The 17,602-nt window shown below is 37.3% G+C and overlaps 1 protein-coding gene across 3 annotated transcripts; it reads left to right on the top strand.

Annotated features, from left to right (window-relative positions):
• Positions 1-38: 38 nt before the first annotated feature.
• Positions 39-17,213, top strand: golm1 (golgi membrane protein 1). Of its 3 annotated transcripts, none has more exons than XM_004547293.6 (11): positions 39-222; positions 1,326-1,467; positions 5,388-5,555; positions 5,791-5,845; positions 5,979-6,081; positions 6,233-6,353; positions 6,742-6,895; positions 7,016-7,243; positions 8,020-8,184; positions 14,029-14,127; positions 15,167-17,213. In XM_004547293.6, the coding sequence occupies exons 2-10, from the start codon at positions 1,339-1,341 to the stop codon at positions 14,124-14,126; spliced, it is 1,221 nt and encodes a 406-aa protein (XP_004547350.1). In that variant the 5' UTR covers positions 39-222; positions 1,326-1,338; the 3' UTR covers position 14,127; positions 15,167-17,213. The 3 variants fall into 3 exon arrangements, with proteins under 3 accessions (XP_004547350.1, XP_023011421.1, XP_004547352.1); XM_023155653.3 differs by having other exon boundaries at positions 6,745-6,895; XM_004547295.6 differs by having other exon boundaries at positions 5,388-5,462.
• The last annotated feature ends 389 nt before the right edge of the window (positions 17,214-17,602 follow it).

A 17,602-nucleotide genomic window follows, 5' to 3' on the forward strand; every position in this document is an offset into this window, starting at 1 on the left:
TATGATTTGTTTTTACAGCAGTCAGGGGAGGTACTTGAACGTTTCAATCCTAGGCAGCAGGCAGAGCACACAGACTGAGCTGTCTGTGTGGCAATGATGGATACAAGCTAATCGTCCAACGTTACAAAACGTCTACAAAAGCTGTTGGAATATATTACGAGGTGTCACTCCATATATCGCCTCACAAATTTGGCTCTGATTTCTGACAGGCAGACATATCCGGTAAGTAGGTTCGGCTGCTAGTTTTAGCTAAGCGACCTAAAAACGGTAACAGCAACTGTGAAGGAGCAGCGCTGCTAACAATGTTAGCGTTAGCTTGCAACGTTGAGTTCCTTCGCTTCTTCTTTTAGCATTGGCCCAAATTTAAAAACAGATAAATGTGGCCATTTCTTTACCCGTTTATGTAGCTTTGTCACACATTTAATAAACAATATACATAAAAAAAATTCGAAGTTAGTATTCCTGCTTTCTGTTGACCTGAATTTGTCTAATCAATTATACGAAGGACCCATTTTTCTCGAGTTCCGTATTATCGCAACCGTCACGATACTGGTGGCTATGATTTATACTGCCAAACACAGCACAGGTATACCCTGGCTCCAGACCTGTGCTTTGATTTAGTAGTAGCCGTCAGATTTTTCTAACGTGATGTTAAATTGAAGGTTTGCTGGTCGTTAGTTTTGTTACATGTTAAACAGTTCTTTGCGCCTTTGCAATCCTTGGGTCATTTGTTTGACGAAGGAGAAACACGGAAAGCAGGAATCCGCATATTATTTACGTCGACAGTATGTATTACAAACTAGACAATACGGCACTTCGTCGGTGATGTGTAATGCTGCTCTTTAGTGTGTAGTTGTTGCATTTTAGCTCCCGTTGGTCCTTGGGAATGTCCTTCTAGCTTGTTTTTTTCCCCTCCCAATTAAAAACATTTTAACTGAGTCACCACTTTTGAGGACATCTTTTTGCTGTTTGTGGTGCTGGGTATGTTTCAGCGTGACACCGTACAGGTGTGTAATATTTGTAAACATAACACCAAAGCTGTGCATGTGTTGTTTCCAATAGAATCACTAAACATACTGTTGTCTGTATGTATGTGCAAATAACATTTCCTGTGTAAGCTTTTTGTGTTTTTGCTGACAAAAAAGCTGCAACAAGCGACAGCGAGCTTTTTTTTTTTTTTTTTTTTTTTTACATGTCTGCAACCAACTTGCAAAACCACCACCTTTTTGCCAGAAATGCACAGAAAATATGTATTTAAAAGATGCAGTTAGAAAATAAAGTGTGGGGAAGTGTGCTAACCGTGGCTGTGCTTTGTGTGTTTTCAGTTGGTAGACAGCAATGGGTGGGCTGGGGAACGGGCGTCGTGGAGTAAGGTCACCGCCTCTTATGATTGCCGCTCTGATCGCCTGTATCTTGGTTCTGGGCTTTAACTACTGGGTGTCCAGCTCCCGCAACCTGGAGCTTGAGGTGGGTTAAAAAATATTCAAGCTCTTCCTCATTTCTTATTTCTTTTGCGTGCTTACATGTTTGTTTGTTTTTACATCTTTCTTTAATAGTCCTTACTTTGATGTTGTGTTGCATGTGTTTTATTTTACCAATATAAATGTGCCAAGAACTGTTCTCGCTTACCGACTTAAAAGAAAATATAAATACTATCATAATTTGGAGGCCTTTGTGACCTTGTAATGATTGCACCAATTATAAATTTATTCTTTTTTTCTTTCACAATCACTATTCACACATAACTTTGAACTTTGAGTGTCTCCTTTCTTGTAAAATGCCTAGAAGTTAGGCAAGGTTTATACTACCTTGCCCTACCTCACCCCAAAAACGACAGATGGGGAAATATTGTTTGCTTGTTTGCGTTTCCACACAATTACCAGGAAGCTATGCAACACATGCAATTTATACAGTATATATACATTTCTTGCTGTATTTCCTTTTCCGTAAAATACCCATAATTTATGCAGTGCTTAAATTTACTTAACCTCCTAAGACCCGAACTCTTCCACAGTATGCATTTCTAATTTCTCTTTGATATTTGAGCATATCTGTCCTAGGAGGTTAAAATGTAATTATTTCGTCTTCCCTGTAAAATACCTGAAGTTAGGCAATACTAATAACTTCACTGCTGCATTACCTAAAATTACTTACAAATTGCTTAAAATTACTTACATAGCCTCCTGACTACCAGCAATGCAAATTTGTCCTCTGTATAGCACCTTTCTAAACCTGAATATCTCCCATGCACTGCATACTACAGAATTGCCTCCTTTTGGTATCTACAGAGTACATTTAGGGCTTTCCAATGATACCAAATGTGAAGGGGTGGAGCTTTGGGAACTTTAGTTTTTTCATTAAGGAACATGGCAGCCACCGCTGCAAGCACATTTTATGGGAAGAAGAAAAGTAAGTGCATAAAACTTCTTATTGAGCAATTTTTAGCTATAAATGTTGTTAACATATTTTAAATAAGTCTCTTAATAACACATTAAAACATAGTATGCTTAATTCTAACTTCATTTTAGTATAGTATTGAAGTGTTTAAAAAATGTCCTCCATAGTGGACATTTGTAGTCATTTCCTCCATTTTGTTCTGTTTTTTAAATGACCAGAAAAGGAGTCCTTTTTAGAAGCAGAAAGAAATTTATTGCAGTTTGATGAGGGAAACCCAGATCTTGAGTTGTCTGATGAAGAAGATCATAGGGAATAAGCCCTTGAAGAAGAAAGAAGGAGGAGCATCAGGGATGGTACTCAGACCTGAACTTGCTGTCATTAAGTGGTTGGACAGTTGTCATGGCATCCTCTGCCTATGGCAATCAACCTCAGGACAGATGCACAAGATGGTCTAAGAAAAACAAAAGGTTTGTTCATGTGCCAAGTCCACTGCCAATTTCTGAGTACACTACCAATATAGGTGACGTGGACCTTGTTGCCGAATGTTGAGTTTCTACAGGATGGTCTCTCGCACTCAGAAATTGACAGTATGTGCAGTTTTCTACTTTTTGATCTGGCAATCACCAACTCGTGGCTTCAGTATAGCAGTGACTTGCAGTTTTGGGGGAAGAAACCACTACAGTTCCTTGAGTTCAAACTTCTCCTTGGTGAAGAGTTGAAGCAAATGTTTGCCATCAAAGTTCATTTTTACACGTTTGGCCTTCCAATGTCCTCTGCAGTGGACATGTGATATCTAAAAAATGTAAACTTTTTTTTCCCAAAAAATTATTTCAGTCTTCTAATTACCTTACAAACATTGGGGGATTAAAATTTTTTTTTGATTGGACAACATTTTTTTTCCTGGTAGTCAGGAGGATAGTACTTAAATGTAATTAAAGTTTAATTATTTTTGTTTCCTTTGAAAACCTGACTTGTTACTAGAGATGGACCGATCCGATATTACGTATCGGTCCGATACTGACCTAAATTACTGGATCGGATATCGGAGAAAAATAAAAAATGTAATCCGATCCATTAAATATCACGAAAGCACCTCACAAAACTTGCAACAAGCTGTAACTCACCCCAGAACGTTAGCACGTCGGAGCAGTATGCATCACGTGATAGAGCGGCTGTGGCATGCGGGACCTGTCGGTGGTCTGGATAGCATGTGGAGCTTCGCTAGCAACCCGGCATTTCATCTCCGACAAAGTTATCCCCGAGAGAAGTAAAGCAAGTGTGTAAGTCCATCTCTGAATGTTTTTAAAGCATTCCTGCGTTAAGCTTAACGAGCGACTGCCTCTCGCTCTCCGGCTGCTACTTCAATCATGAAACTGCTTAATGATCAGCTGATCGGCTTTTCTGTCATGAGTCCGTGTCTCTTGTTTGCTTTTGGCCCACTTTGCACCAGAAAGAGGAAACCAGCGGCTGAACAACAGCAGCACGTTTAAGCTTGATAAGCTGTTGTTAGAATTTATTTAATATTACTTTCTACACCAGGATCCTTTTCTACGCAGCTGACGGCTGTAACTGTGCAGGGGCGGATCTAGCAAAGTTTAGCCAGGGGGGCCGATAGGGCATTAACAGGGAAAAGGGGGCACAAAGACATACTTTTCTTTCTTATTCTCATTTAAAATGTCGAGCTTTTAATTATTTAATATTTATCTGAATCTTACACCCAAAGTTTTAATCTGATGTAAAATGTATAGAAGTCCATTATTGTATATAGTAACTGTTAAGTCTAATATACCCTAGTAAGCTATAGTACTTTTTCCTTTGGGAAGGTACCATCTGTGCAGTCTGCAATTTTGTTGAAGAAAGATGTTGAATCTATTTAATATTTCTTGAAAAAGAATTGATTTCTGTGTATTTTTTTTTTCACACTGCATCAAATTAAGGTTGATTACGTCGATTAAGCATCATGAGGTGGAGTGTGAGGGGTGGTTCCCTATTTTTTATTTATTTATTTTTGTTGTTGCTGGGAGTTGGAACCCTATTAGTTAGGTTGCTTAATATTTACACTAAGTACTCTTTAAAATACCAGAATAGGGAGGATGGTGTAGGTTTAAGTTTATTAGATTGATCAGTATTGCTGAACTATGAAATATTTTTTTTTGCATACAGGTATAACAGAATAGCTTTAGTGTAGTTGTTGTTTTAAACTTGAGTATGAACTTATACAAAATGCAGCAAGATATTTAAAAAACAGTTTTGTTGATTAAAAAACACTATATCGGATTCATATCGGTATCGGCAGATATCCAAATTTATGATAAATTTTCTTCAATTGTGGATAATGGCTCTCACCGTGTTTCAATTAGATGTGGCTTTGTAACACTTTTCAGATTGATAGATGTCAGTGACTTTGTATTTCATCCGTTAAGAGTTTTTGAGTTTTCTTTAGATTGCGACATGATGTGTTGCTTCTTGAGATATTTTTGCCTACTTCGCTTTGTCAGATAGGTTCTATTTAACTGATTTCTTAATTCAACAGGTCTGACAGTGAATAGTGAATAGTAACATTGAATCAGTATTCCAAAAAATGTGGTTAATCTCAGTTAATTGATCATTTTAAATCTGCATCTTTATCAAATTTTAATATTTGATGATCTGAAGTATGTAAGGGTGACAAATAATTAGGGTTTTTTTTTTCAGTCCAGTTTTTATTGTTGTTTAATATATTGCATTAAATGGCAAGACATTTCTGTCAAATAAGGTAAGAAAGACTCCTTTTTTTTAGCTTAATTGACACAGGAAATAAGGTAAAACATGCATGTATAACTATATATATCTATATGCATAGTTAACCCTTAAAGACTCATTCTGAACCAGGACGTTTCTGTCATTTTGTTCTCTTCATATGGATGTTATCATGACCCATGACAAATTCTAAATAAGTGGTCTATATAAAAAGCAGTAACGTGATACTGATCTTGCTGCATGTGACACAGACTAAACTGTATGAGCTGGAGGGCCAGGTGCGACGTGGAGCAGACGAGATGAAGAAGAAGAAGGAGTTCGAACAGGTGATCGAGAAACAAAAGGATCAGATCAGCAACATACAAAGTCTCTATAAGAGCAAGCTGGAGGGAGCTGAGATCTCCTGCAGCCAACACAAGGTGCACACAAACAAAACTGGTGACAATAAAACCTTTATGTGCACAAACGCCACCTCAGAGGCGCTGTCTATCAGCTCTTGTCACAAGGGAATCCTTGGGCCAATGAACACACTTTTCTGATTTACTCACTGTTGCGATTCACACCACATAAACATTTTATCAGGGAAAAATTTCATATGAACAATAAATAAGTGTGATAAGTGAGTATTGACATGCGTTGTGTGTTTGTGTTTAGGCCACACTGCAGCAGAACATTTCCTCCAGTGTAAAAACCATACAGGAACTCAAAGGTAACATAATGTTTAGCTTCTGCCCCTTTATTTGATTAAAGTGTTGCGTTGACTTAACAACCATCACATGGCCGCTACAAAACTGTGAAGTTAATTTCATGTATGTGTATGTGTGTCTTTGTGTGTACTGTAGGTCAGCTGAGTTGGCTGAATGATGCTCTGGGGAAACTTGAGAAAGAGCTGCAGAGTTGCCAAGGCAACATCAACACACTTAATAACAAACTTATGTATGACATGTAAGAAAATGATTCATTATTATTATTATTTTTTTTATTTTTTTTTTAGTACACACTTATATTTGTATGCATCTGTTTGTAAAGAAAGTATGATCACTGCACATGCCAGTATAATATGCTACTGTTTACTGTCTGTGTGTTGTGTATGTAGGACCCAGTGTAACGCCCAGGTGCTGTCCCAGAAAGAGCTGTGCAATGAGAGAGTGGCTGCCGCTAAACTTGAAGCTGAGAAGAAAATGCAGAAGCTCATCCATACACCTGTCTCCTCACAGGTGGGTTTGGCTTTCCTGTTAAGCAGCGAAGCATGTGAAAGGATGCAAAGTCACTAGTCTTTCGACATGATTGAGACTTGGGCAGAGGGGTGGACCTGATTCTTTTCCTTTTTTTTTTTTTTTTTTTTTTTTTTTGTCACCAACCCCGTTATGTTAATCAGGACAAGGTAAAATCTTAATGTCTTAAAACACTTTCCTACCATACATGATTATCGTCACTACTGTTTTTACATTTTACCATTTTACTGTTTTTACATGCAAATGGGGAAATTTGAGTTCCTTTTGCTCGTGTTTGTTTGCGCATCTAGGCAAAAAAATAAAAAACCCTCTAATTCTGCATGGCAAGAGCTATGGAGCTGTGACACAGAATTGTATATTAATTTCTTAGCAGGAAAATGTTGGAGCAGTGGAAATCAACAAGTCAGTCAAGGCCCTGTCTGATGGAATTCCAGCAACTGCTTCAAGCCAAACACCAAGTTTCTCTCAACCCAAAGGCAATAAAGTCCATGAACTACTGACAAATGAAATAATGGTGGATATAAGTAAGACAAAAAACATAAATGGTCTGCTTAACTGAAATATACACTTGTACATATTGTGTGTCTAAGCATAGTTGGTGGACAACCTCACATTGCACTTGCTTTTTGTTATTTTCTTTCTAGTTCCCAGCGCTCCAGTGGAGCAGCCTACATCAAAGGATCTCTCCAAAGCAGGGCCAGAGTCCGTTCCCGCAACTGCTGCATTGAAACAGGAAGACAAACAGCCACAAGAAGGAGCTGACAATGCAGATGAGGTGGAAGGAGAGACTGGTAAACTTTTGGAGAATAATCTGATTGAAGACAAAGAGAATGAGGCGATGGATGCTCATGAAGAAGATCCTCAAACAGAAGGTAAATAATTTGGATAGTCACACAGATTTAATGTATTAGCAGCTGTGTTTTGCTGCCTGGCAATCACACGTCCTGTTGTTTAGTGGAAAGACTTTACCACAGGGCCCAAACCAGTACTAACTGAGCACTTCCTCTTACTGTTTTTAAAATTTGAGAAAACTTCTTCCTACAATATTGGTGCTGATCGCTCCACAAAAGCTGCTGTACATGTGCACATGTATGAAAGCAAGTGTTATATTATAGTTTTTCATTTTCTAATTATGGTTTTATTATTTCATTTTGAATTTTAATTTTAGTTAGCATCCAGAGTTGATTTTCTTATTTCAGTTTAGTTTTTAACTGTTTGAAAATGCTTAGTTTCTGTGTTAGCTTTAAAATTTTATTTATTAGTCTTTGGAGGGAATATGTTAGAGACAAGATTCAGGAAAATCAGTCCATTTAAATGTTTTTCAAACATGTTTTTTGTTTTTTTGTTATTTGAGTTAACTATAATGTTTTTTCACATCTAGTTTTTGTTTTTAAGATTAGTTTTAGTTAACGATAATAATTTCTTTTGCTAATATATTTATAACTTGGAGTGTGTGTGAGAAAACTCGCCAGCATGTTTTACCAACAACCTCATTGACTGAGTAGCAAGAGATTATCTATCTATAGATTTTAGGCTATTCTTATAGACTTTTCAGCAAAAACAATGCACTTGTTTTATATGGTTATATTTTGACATCTTTTATACCTTTTTTAATGTATTTCATTCTATCTGTGATTTGTTCTTTCAGAAGCAGACCCTGGAATGGAAGGGATGCTGATTGGTCGAGGAAAGGCTGATGAAACTCAAGCTGGTCAGAAACTTCAGGAACCAGAAGAGTACGACGCAGATGAACAAGTCGTGGGTGGAGAAGATTTAGAAAAACCACAGGAGAACAAACAGGATGAAAATATAGGTATGTGTTTTAAATAAGCATTTAGAGAGTGAGCGCATTCTGGTCTCGACAGGCTTTATGTCAGTAGGAAGGATGATTCTGAATGCCAGAGATAACCACTGTCCTTCAATCAAACTTTATCGTATAGCCCTTGGCAGTCCTAGTATAAATTTTTATGCAAAGTAAAATGTCATATGGCAATATAATCACTATAGCTATATTTATGTTCTCTAGCGAGCACAACAACAGAACAAGCACAGGCAATAGCTGCAGGGTTCGTACGGGTGCTTGAAATCCTTGAAAATGCTTGAATTTTAATGTTGTCTTTTCAAGGTTTGAAAAGTGCTTGAATTTCAGATGTGGTGCTTAAAAGTGCTTGAAAGTGTAGCTGTATTTCATTCACCTCAAACAACTATCTGATTGAATAGTTTTCCTTTCAGATAGAGAAATAAAATGAGTCGCAAAATGTCAAAGCAAAATTTCCCCGCCTGGCTGCCTTGTGTCTGTTTCAACGTGTGACCCCCGCCCCTCCCTCGGCCAGTCGGGGATGAGTGCGCTAACATACCTGTAGGTTGCTGTTGTAATGAGTGTTGTCGGAAAACGACAATGGTGGAGTTTGCGCTCTCCAATTGCATGATAGGTGAGTGCTAGTAAATAATTTTCCAGTACGCTTACGTTACACACGCTATTTTTTTTTTAAAATTATGATTATTATTTTGCTATCAAACTCGAAATGCACTGAGTGTGATGCAGTATGGCAGCGCTATTATGGAATATGCTGTGAACTTAGCTAACATTACTTAGCAGTGATATGAGTTAATTTACTCAAGTGAAAGGTTTAAACATTAGCCTGATACATAACTAGCCAACTTAGGCTTTCTGATTAACCCTCTGGGGTCGACGGACCCAGAGTCTCCATTTCAACTTGGGTTGAACGTGCGGACTTCAAACTGTATACCAGTTGTTAAATTGTGTTGATAGGCCACGTAAAACCAGTGTTTGTTTGTTTTCTGAATAAAACAGTGGCGTTTACTCCGGGAAGAAACGGTAAAAACTATTTTCTAAGGAGAGCGCTAGCAAACACGCTTTGCCTGTGAATGGAAAAAGAAAAAACACTCCATCCCTATTGGTGGAAAAATGTACCATGTCGACCAATCAAAAAATTATATGGCAACATGTGGCATCTGGTTGTTTGGGAAGAGGGGGAAGTTTTAGGAGTGACCGGTGAGAGAGAGAGCGAGTGAGCGAAAGAGAGAGAGAGTTTTGATACGTGAGAGATTTTTGACGTTTGCCGTGTTTGGAGTCTCAAGTTAGTGTGTTGTCTTGTGTAGTTAGCAGTGTTGGTCAAGTTACTTGAAAAAAGTAATCAGTAACTAATTACTGATTACTTCCCCAAAAAAGTAATTCTGTTACTTTACTGATTACTTATTTTCAAAAGTAATTAATTACTTAGTTACTTTTTAAAAACACGATTTACAACCTGAATAGGTGATAAAGCGATAGATCTTCCAGCCCAATTCTACTTTTTCTACATAATCCATCATACAAAATGTAATCAAATGGAAACGTCTCTTTTTAAAACTTGTTTTATTAGTTTTAATCTTTTAACTTTATGCATCAAGCAAAAATTTTATTATATGCAACATTCTCTGACTGGAAGAAATTTGTTTAATATTTAAACCTATTTTCTGCACATTCCAGCACATAAAATAATTTTTTTGTGTGTTTACACTCAGTCTTTCAAATAGATGCAAGTAAAACACAGCAGAAAATAAATAAAATCAAAGACTAGCGGTCCTTTGGCTCTATTTTCACCTGTAAAGCAGGAGTGGGGCAGGCGGAGGTTTACCCTGGTGCAGGTGTGCCGCAGCGGTCAGTGGAAGAATCCGCGAGTTTCTCTGAGTTTTCCCATTACGTTGCGCACTCGGTGCTTGCTTGGAAGTTTAGGGGGTTTTTTCGCTGTAAAAAGAAGTTTTCTTCCCACGCACAACGGACGCTAATGTTTTTGTCACTTTTTATGGACTCAAACTCAAAGTAAGGTCAGTACTTCCACGCTTTAAACGCTGCACGCTCATACTCTCTCCTGCACTCGATATATGATCCATTGTTGATCTGCACACAGCTGTTGTCACGAACGTCGTGCTCGCTTACGTCACTGTCATGAGACATTCTCGCAAAAAAAAAATCACGGTTTTAGTAACGCAGTAACGCACCGTTCCTACGGGAAAGTAACGGTAATCTAATTACCGTTTTTGCGATAGTAATCCCTTACTTTACTCGTTACTTGAAAAAAGTAATCGGATTACAGTAATCCCTTACTTTACTCGTTACTTGAAAAAAGTAATCGGATTACAGTAACGCGTTACCAGTAACGCGTTACTGCCCATCTCTGGTAGTTAGTGTGTAGTGTAGTCATGTTTTGTTTTGTGTGTCAGTTCTACTAGTGAATGTCACAGTTGCTGCAAAAAAGCCACCAAAGTGTAAACGCTGAGTGACACACCTGCTGTCAGACCTGCAGGTTTATCCCTGTGCTGTTCTCATCTGTGTTATAGTGGACACAAACTATTTTTTGGAGTTGCATAAATCATTTTTGTGCCTTCTTATCTGATGCAGAACAGCTGATTCTTCTGTAAAGTAGTTTTAAGTAGTTATATAAAAAAACTGAGCCTTGGCTGCATTTTTAGGTAAATAGTACCATATAACTTTGTTGTTTGCAAAACTGACAATTTATTTAAAAATGTACAATTTCTATTTGCATTTGAATTTCTGAAAATGATTCGTTAAATATGCTTGTGGTTTTTACAGTCAAAAATATCACTTTCTACTCGTATTTTAAATTTTTTCTGAATTTAGATAAATTGTTGTATGTTGAAATGAGAAAATAACAGATTAAAAACTCTTTATCTTGCCAAAGGTGAAATATAGTCAAAAACGGCCAATTATTCCCTGGACCCCAGAGGGTTAAAGGCTAAAAGCAAAGTTGTCACCAAGTACTGTTTATATTTGTGTGTATTGCTGCAGCTTTTTTGAGTATTAACTTGGTGCCTTTGGGTGAAATAATGGTAATATGAGGGACTGATCCATATGGTCACAAAGACTAGCCACTTGTTTCTGTGCTACCAAAGTTCCCCGGCTTTCATTCAAAATGTGTTTCTGGTCAGCACCTGCACATTAAACTACTTAAACATTATGAATGGCTTCAAGCTCACACTGAGGCCTGTGGGGCACAATCAGCCACTGAGACAGTACACACCCATTGAATGTGTATTTGTATATGAATATTTCATACTTTAAGGCTGCCTGTTTATTTAAGGGAGATGAACAAAATACATTGGAATTGTACGTGATAATATGACGGATGATAAATTCAATAATTTTAAGTAGATACTTGTAAATTTTCTTATAGTCTTATATGTTGAATTGAACTATGTGATCTATTCAAAGCCTCCCAGTGAGTGCTGTTCTCCATGCCTGTCTGACTGTACATGATGGTATTAGCACAAACACTTTAAAGGTGATCATTTAGGACTTCAGCAATAATACAGACAGCAATGTAGTTAGCAATAAAACAGTTTCATTGGGAATTAACTTAAAAAACAAACAACAAACAAACATCTCCTATTTCTTGTCACACAGGAAAGAAGCATCAATCCATCCATCCATGAGCGCTTTTTTTCTCCAGGGGTATTTTTTATTTTTTTTTTAACTGTTTTCAAACTTAACTTAAAATTTCAGTGTTTCCTAGTTGTGGACTATTGGTTAGTCCAGCCGATTAAGAAATTAATTGTCACAAACATCCCTAATATTATATAACAGACAACAGAAAACAAGACAGTTTTTTTTCTACGCAATAGAGCTATAATAAGTTTTTTTTAAATTATCCTACTTTTTATAAAAGAGAACATTTATTAAAGAATATGTATTTAATTAAAAAACTCTGTTCATCTAAAGCAGGGGTCAGCAACCTTTAAGACCCAAAGAGCCGAAGATCCATAATTGGCCTATCTGGGCTTGAAAGTCTCGATAAATGCACGGCGTTTCGCCGGGTACACTGGCTTCCGCGAGTGTGATGCTTATTTTGAGCAATGAAAAAATAACAAAATATAATTTTATTTGTATATTGCAAAATCACAATAATCTTCTAATTTAGAACTACAAGTTAAAAAAAAAATTAACATAAATAAAATACACTTGAGCTAAATACTAATTTATTTTCCCAAACCGCGCGGAGCCGCACTATAAGGACTAAAGAACCGCATGCGGCTCCGGAGCCGCAGGTTGCCGACCCCTGATCTAAAGGGTATAACAAAAAGGGGGAGCTTCCTGCTCGAAAATGAAATGTCCCCATGTCCCCACTGGGCGATCGTGGCTCAAGAGTTGGGAGTTCGCCTTGTAACCGGAAGGTTGCCGATTCGAGCCCCGGTTGGACAGTCTCAGTCGTTGTGTCCTTGGGCAAGACACTTCACCCGTTGCCTACTGGTGGTGGTCAGAGGGCCCGGTGGCGCCAGTATCCGGCAGCCTCGCCTCTGTCAGTGTGGCTGTAGCTACAATGTAGCTTGCCATCACCAGTGTGTGAATGTGTGCATGAATGGGTGGATGACTGAACGTGTAAAGCGCTTTGGGGTTCTTAGGGACTAGTAAAGCGCTATACAAATACAGGCCATTTACCATTTTTCTGGGCGTGGGTGCTTAACTAGTTAAAAAGAACAAAAAAAACCAAACAAACATCTGTCTCCTATTTTTTTTTATGTCACACAGGAAAGAAGCTTCAGTATCTGATGAGACGACATTAATTTGTTGGTGTTTGTGGTGTTTTGTGCAGTTTTCTGGTTTTTCTGGGTTGTTGTTTATTTACAGTGGAGATGAATATCTCTAACAAGTTGATGTGTTCACATTTGCACATCTTAATTTTTAAGAGGAATGTGTTTTTTGAGTTTGTACACTATATGCATGTAAGGCAACAGTTTCCTTTTTCACTATTTTTGTGTGCTGCATTTTCCTCTTTTAACAAAAGGGGAACAAAAGACATTTAAGTCGAGACCTAAGAGGATTTGTTAAAATTTTTACAAGGTCTTACTGAGGTGATGCAAAGTGAAACATGCTTTCTTCTTTTTTGGTAATGTGCTGGAAAAGCTTGAAAATTGACCTTGAATGTGCTTAAAAAGTGCTTGAATTTGACCCTGAAAAATGTGTATGAACCCTGTAGCTGATTGTCAGCCTTCCCTGGTGATTTAGTAACTAATAAGGAAGCTACTTCAGCAACTAAAGCACACTACGTTGCCAAATATGTAAAAAAACAAAACAAAAAAAAAAAAAACCCAAAAAACTGGAAACACTACACACTGTTTCTTCATTTGAGGCAAAATGCACTTTTGAGTACTACCAAGAAGGAGAAGTAGCAGCTGGTCATGTGGAAGAGCAAAGACTGGATGTGCTCATACACGGGGAAAGAAGGCCTGTAAGCAACTTGCTAAAAAAGCCTGAGTAAAGATACAACATTCCAGTTAGAAAATATTTTCCTTTTTTATACAATACTGCGCTGCTACTGAAGAGTTAAAACGCTTTAGTTATTCTCAGACAGAAGTATTATGCAGTTATTTTTTACTTTATATTTCTGGAGAAAATACGACTTCTGAAGTGTCACTGGATATAACACTCCATGCCAAGCTGCAGGCATCAAAGCGTTGTTCAGTATTTTTATTTTATTCGTGTATTTATTTTGTCATTAGACATTTTTTTTCAATATCATGATCTAACTTTGAGGCCATATTGGCCGGTAATAGTGATCATTACAAAAATAAATGTACGTTGTCATTTTAGAAAGTTCTTGTTTCTTTTTAATAACCATGTTGTACTTGTTGGTAGACAAGGTCATGGAGGATGAACTGGCTGACTACAATGGAGATGATGAGAATGAAGGGGAGCCTGAAGCAGACAAACAAGCTGAGCTAGCTCAAATCTAAGGTATACACTCAGACTCACACACTGTTGTCTTGCTCCGTGGCATTCACATACTCTATTCTTCAGGTCGTGATGAAAAAAACACTGACTCAACATGATATGCAGTGTAATTGCTGAAATAATGTCGTATCAAGCACACGTTTTTGTTCAGAGAGCAATCTGAATTTGATTTTCTTCATGCTTACTTAATTTTATGAGTTTAACGACTATTTAGCATCCACCCATTCTGCATTACTCCACTGCAAATTACAAAGATGAGCCATCTGGAGTTATTGATCTGGCCTTCCTTAAGGGTTTTAACCTAATGATGGACTCCTTCACTTGCTTCAGCATCTGTATGAATCTCATATTTAGAGTTAAAGTTGAACAGTTACCATATCCAAGTTCAACACTTAGAATAAACTCATATTTGCTTAATTATTTGTGGAATAACAAGGAAACTGGCGTCACCAGGCCCTGAAGCTGTTGATCAGCCAATCATCCAGTTGCTTTTCAGCCTTTAAAAATGGGAGATGATGTATAAAAATGACTGTATGTTCTGAACAGTTCACAGTACTTTTGTTAAACTCCTTGAATTAAAGCTAAAGGTCTGCATATTAACTTCTTGGCAAAACTGTACATGTCAAAAAGTTCAGCAAGTGAGAGACTAATAATTATTTTGAAAGACAACCCCCTGCATCCCGACTGAGCTCAGCAGAATCAGGAAAGCAGCCAGCAACAAAGAAGAGAAAATATGATACAGTTCTATGTAAATATCCTGTGGTGATGAGTGTGGGAGATGGCCAGGCTGGAGCCAGGCCCAGTCATTTTACTGCAGAAACAAAACCATGAATAAACATAAAAAGGAAAAGCTACACTTGGGAACTAAAGTCTGATACAGCAGCATGTAGTAATAAATCAGTAAATAAGTACCAAGATGAAAATGAAAAGCTCAGTACATCATGCATACTGAAGTACAGACAGTTAAGGAAACAGTTGGCACATTCGTTCACTGATGCATCTTTTTCTGATGCATCTTTTTCTGAATGTATTTTTGTTGCAGGGCACAGCTTGAGAAGGATGCCGGATATCAGATTGGGGAAACAGGATCTGCTTTACATCCACAATGCTGTAAAGGTTCAAGCAGCTCGGGGGAAAATAAACATCAAATAGAATTCACTGTATGAAAAACTGGTTAAAAGTAGCTTCCTGGATGACTTTCTTTAATCTTTTAATTTGATATTTTCTTATCATCTACTATTTAACTCATGTCTCAAGACTGTTGACTTGGAAAAACTGAATACCTGGAATTCAAGCATTGTAATGACGTGTTGACTTTCACTGTTTGTCTAGTTTTCAGTGGTTTTAAGGTTTGAAAAGCTGCAACAAGTTTAAAGATCTGAGTCATTTCTGTCACAGAATTGCTCCATCTGGCCGCCGCTCTACAAGATTCAACAGCACGTTGAACAAAGCCTTAACTCACTCATAGAAATGATTTTGACTTTCGGGTCAGAGGTCAAGATATGCTAATAATTATGTTAGTTCTAAAGCGCCATTATCAAACTGTTCAGAGCTGCATTTTCAATCACAGCGTGTCAAACGTGTGAGTTTTAAATTATAATGAAATGGAATTGCTGGAAAATGCTGACACGTAGTACGTTCTTTACCTGATCATAGGTTAACATTTTGACTGTCTTTGGTCTGCGGGGCTAAATGGACTGTGCATTATGTCTATAAGTGGAAGGGGGGGGTCTGACAATTGCTGTTACATTATGAAGGGCATTTCCATGGAGCGGGGATGGTACCTCAAGCTTTATTTCTCCTGCACTAATTTGGAAGCAGTTAGGCAAATGTCAAGTAATATTAGCTAGATGTCAGGTGTAATTATATCCAGATTATTTTCTGCCTTTTGTTGTATGCAGGTTTGTCTGCGCTCTACTCTCTATAGAAAAATTGACTAAAGAGCTGCAATTATAGACAGTGTTAGAAGTGTAATCACTGTAATTTTCATAACACCGTGGTTATCATTGCAAGTATCCTGACGCGTGCAGTGCAAATTTCTCTTCCTAGGCTACTTTTCATTTGCCAATTTGAATTTTTTTCTTTCTTTGGGTGGTTAAAGTACAATAGGTTTCTAACGCAGTGACATTCATCTGCCTGGTGTGACGATGGGTTTGACTGCTGGTGTTATTCAGCCCACAGAAACTTCTATTTTCAGTTCAAGCACCTAAAATATCCTGTACCATTGTTTTGTTCTGTTGATTTTAAAGCACACGATCTGCCTCTTGGTAGAAAGTGTGCAGCCGCCAAATTAATGTGGTCTTCACGTTACACGTAAATGCATTAGCTTCAGTGCAGAAGCACAGACAGACTATATGTGGAGGAATGTATGAGCTGTAGTTGTTTCTCAAGCTCTGAAGCACACACAGGTAAACTAAAAGCTTCTCGGATACAACATTGTTTAGGTATCATAGATGGAGTTTGTCTACTGTATAATTTTCCGTCTAAAATCAGTTACATCATTTCTTGAAATGACTGAAATATTTAAAAAAAAAAGTGTCATTATGAAATTCTTGACCTAATCAGAGGTTGCAGAGCTTGGGAAGCAACTGTTCATTTCAAATTCTAGATCAAATAGCTTTGATCCTTTTAGCAACACGGACTAAGAGATGATAGTCGATAGGCAGCAGCACTATCTCATGCTTGAACATAAGTCAACATCACTCCTGCAGCAGCACTCCTCAAAACTAATCAATGCAATTTTGCTGCCTTGTTGTCTCCCTTTTGGCCCATCTGCAGGGAACTTGCGTTACAGATTTTTATTTTTATTTTTTTGATTGTGTTATTTTATTTATGTTTTTTGTTTGTTTCAGCGTCTAACTTTGCAATCCTTGATAACTACTGCATTGTTTTCAGGAAGTTTTGTTTACTGAACTCAAAAGTATGTGTAGCCTGAGAGAATGTTTTATGATTTTTATTAATTAGATTAACTTTTATTAAAATTTGATTTGTTGGAATTTGCATTTTATTTTATTCTGCTGAACAAATTTGTGAAAGATTTTTTAAAAAATCATTGCCTTTATTGACAATAAAAATGTTTTTATTTCCTCTATCGATACATTTTCATGAGGGAGTAATATGTCACAAAGCTCAAATCATATGAAAGTTTACAGGTGTAAATCCTTCAGTAAAAATGATCAGCTCTTTACAGGCTTCCATTTTCCCTGTTTCATTCAAAAGTGCTCTAATCACACCACTGCTCAACAAAAAAGAACTAATTATAAACCTATTTCTAATCTTTCTTTCCTCAGCAAAATATTTGAAAAAATGTTCATAAAAAATTGAATGAATATCTTTAGATAAGTACCAGTCAGGTTTCAGAACTAATCACAGCTCTTATTTAAAGCTTGAAGATCGAGAATGACTCACTTTTAGTTATTTAGTTGTAACTCTTCTCAGCTTCACTGCTGCCTTTAACACTGCTCATCAAAATATTTTA

Source organism: Maylandia zebra, linkage group LG12, assembly GCF_041146795.1.
Source record: "Maylandia zebra isolate NMK-2024a linkage group LG12, Mzebra_GT3a, whole genome shotgun sequence".
In the NCBI taxonomy this organism is placed as follows: Eukaryota; Metazoa; Chordata; class Actinopteri; order Cichliformes; family Cichlidae; genus Maylandia; species Maylandia zebra.

Coding starts and splice junctions, on each gene's coding strand:
- golm1 (XM_004547293.6), top strand. CDS start 1,339: ATGGGTGGGCTGGGGAACGGGCGTCGTGGAGTAAGGTCACCGCCTCTT. Junction 7,244..8,019: donor AGAAGATCCTCAAACAGAAG/GTAAATAATTTG, acceptor TTGTTCTTTCAG/AAGCAGACCCTGGAATGGAA. Junction 8,185..14,028: donor CAAACAGGATGAAAATATAG/GTATGTGTTTTA, acceptor ACTTGTTGGTAG/ACAAGGTCATGGAGGATGAA.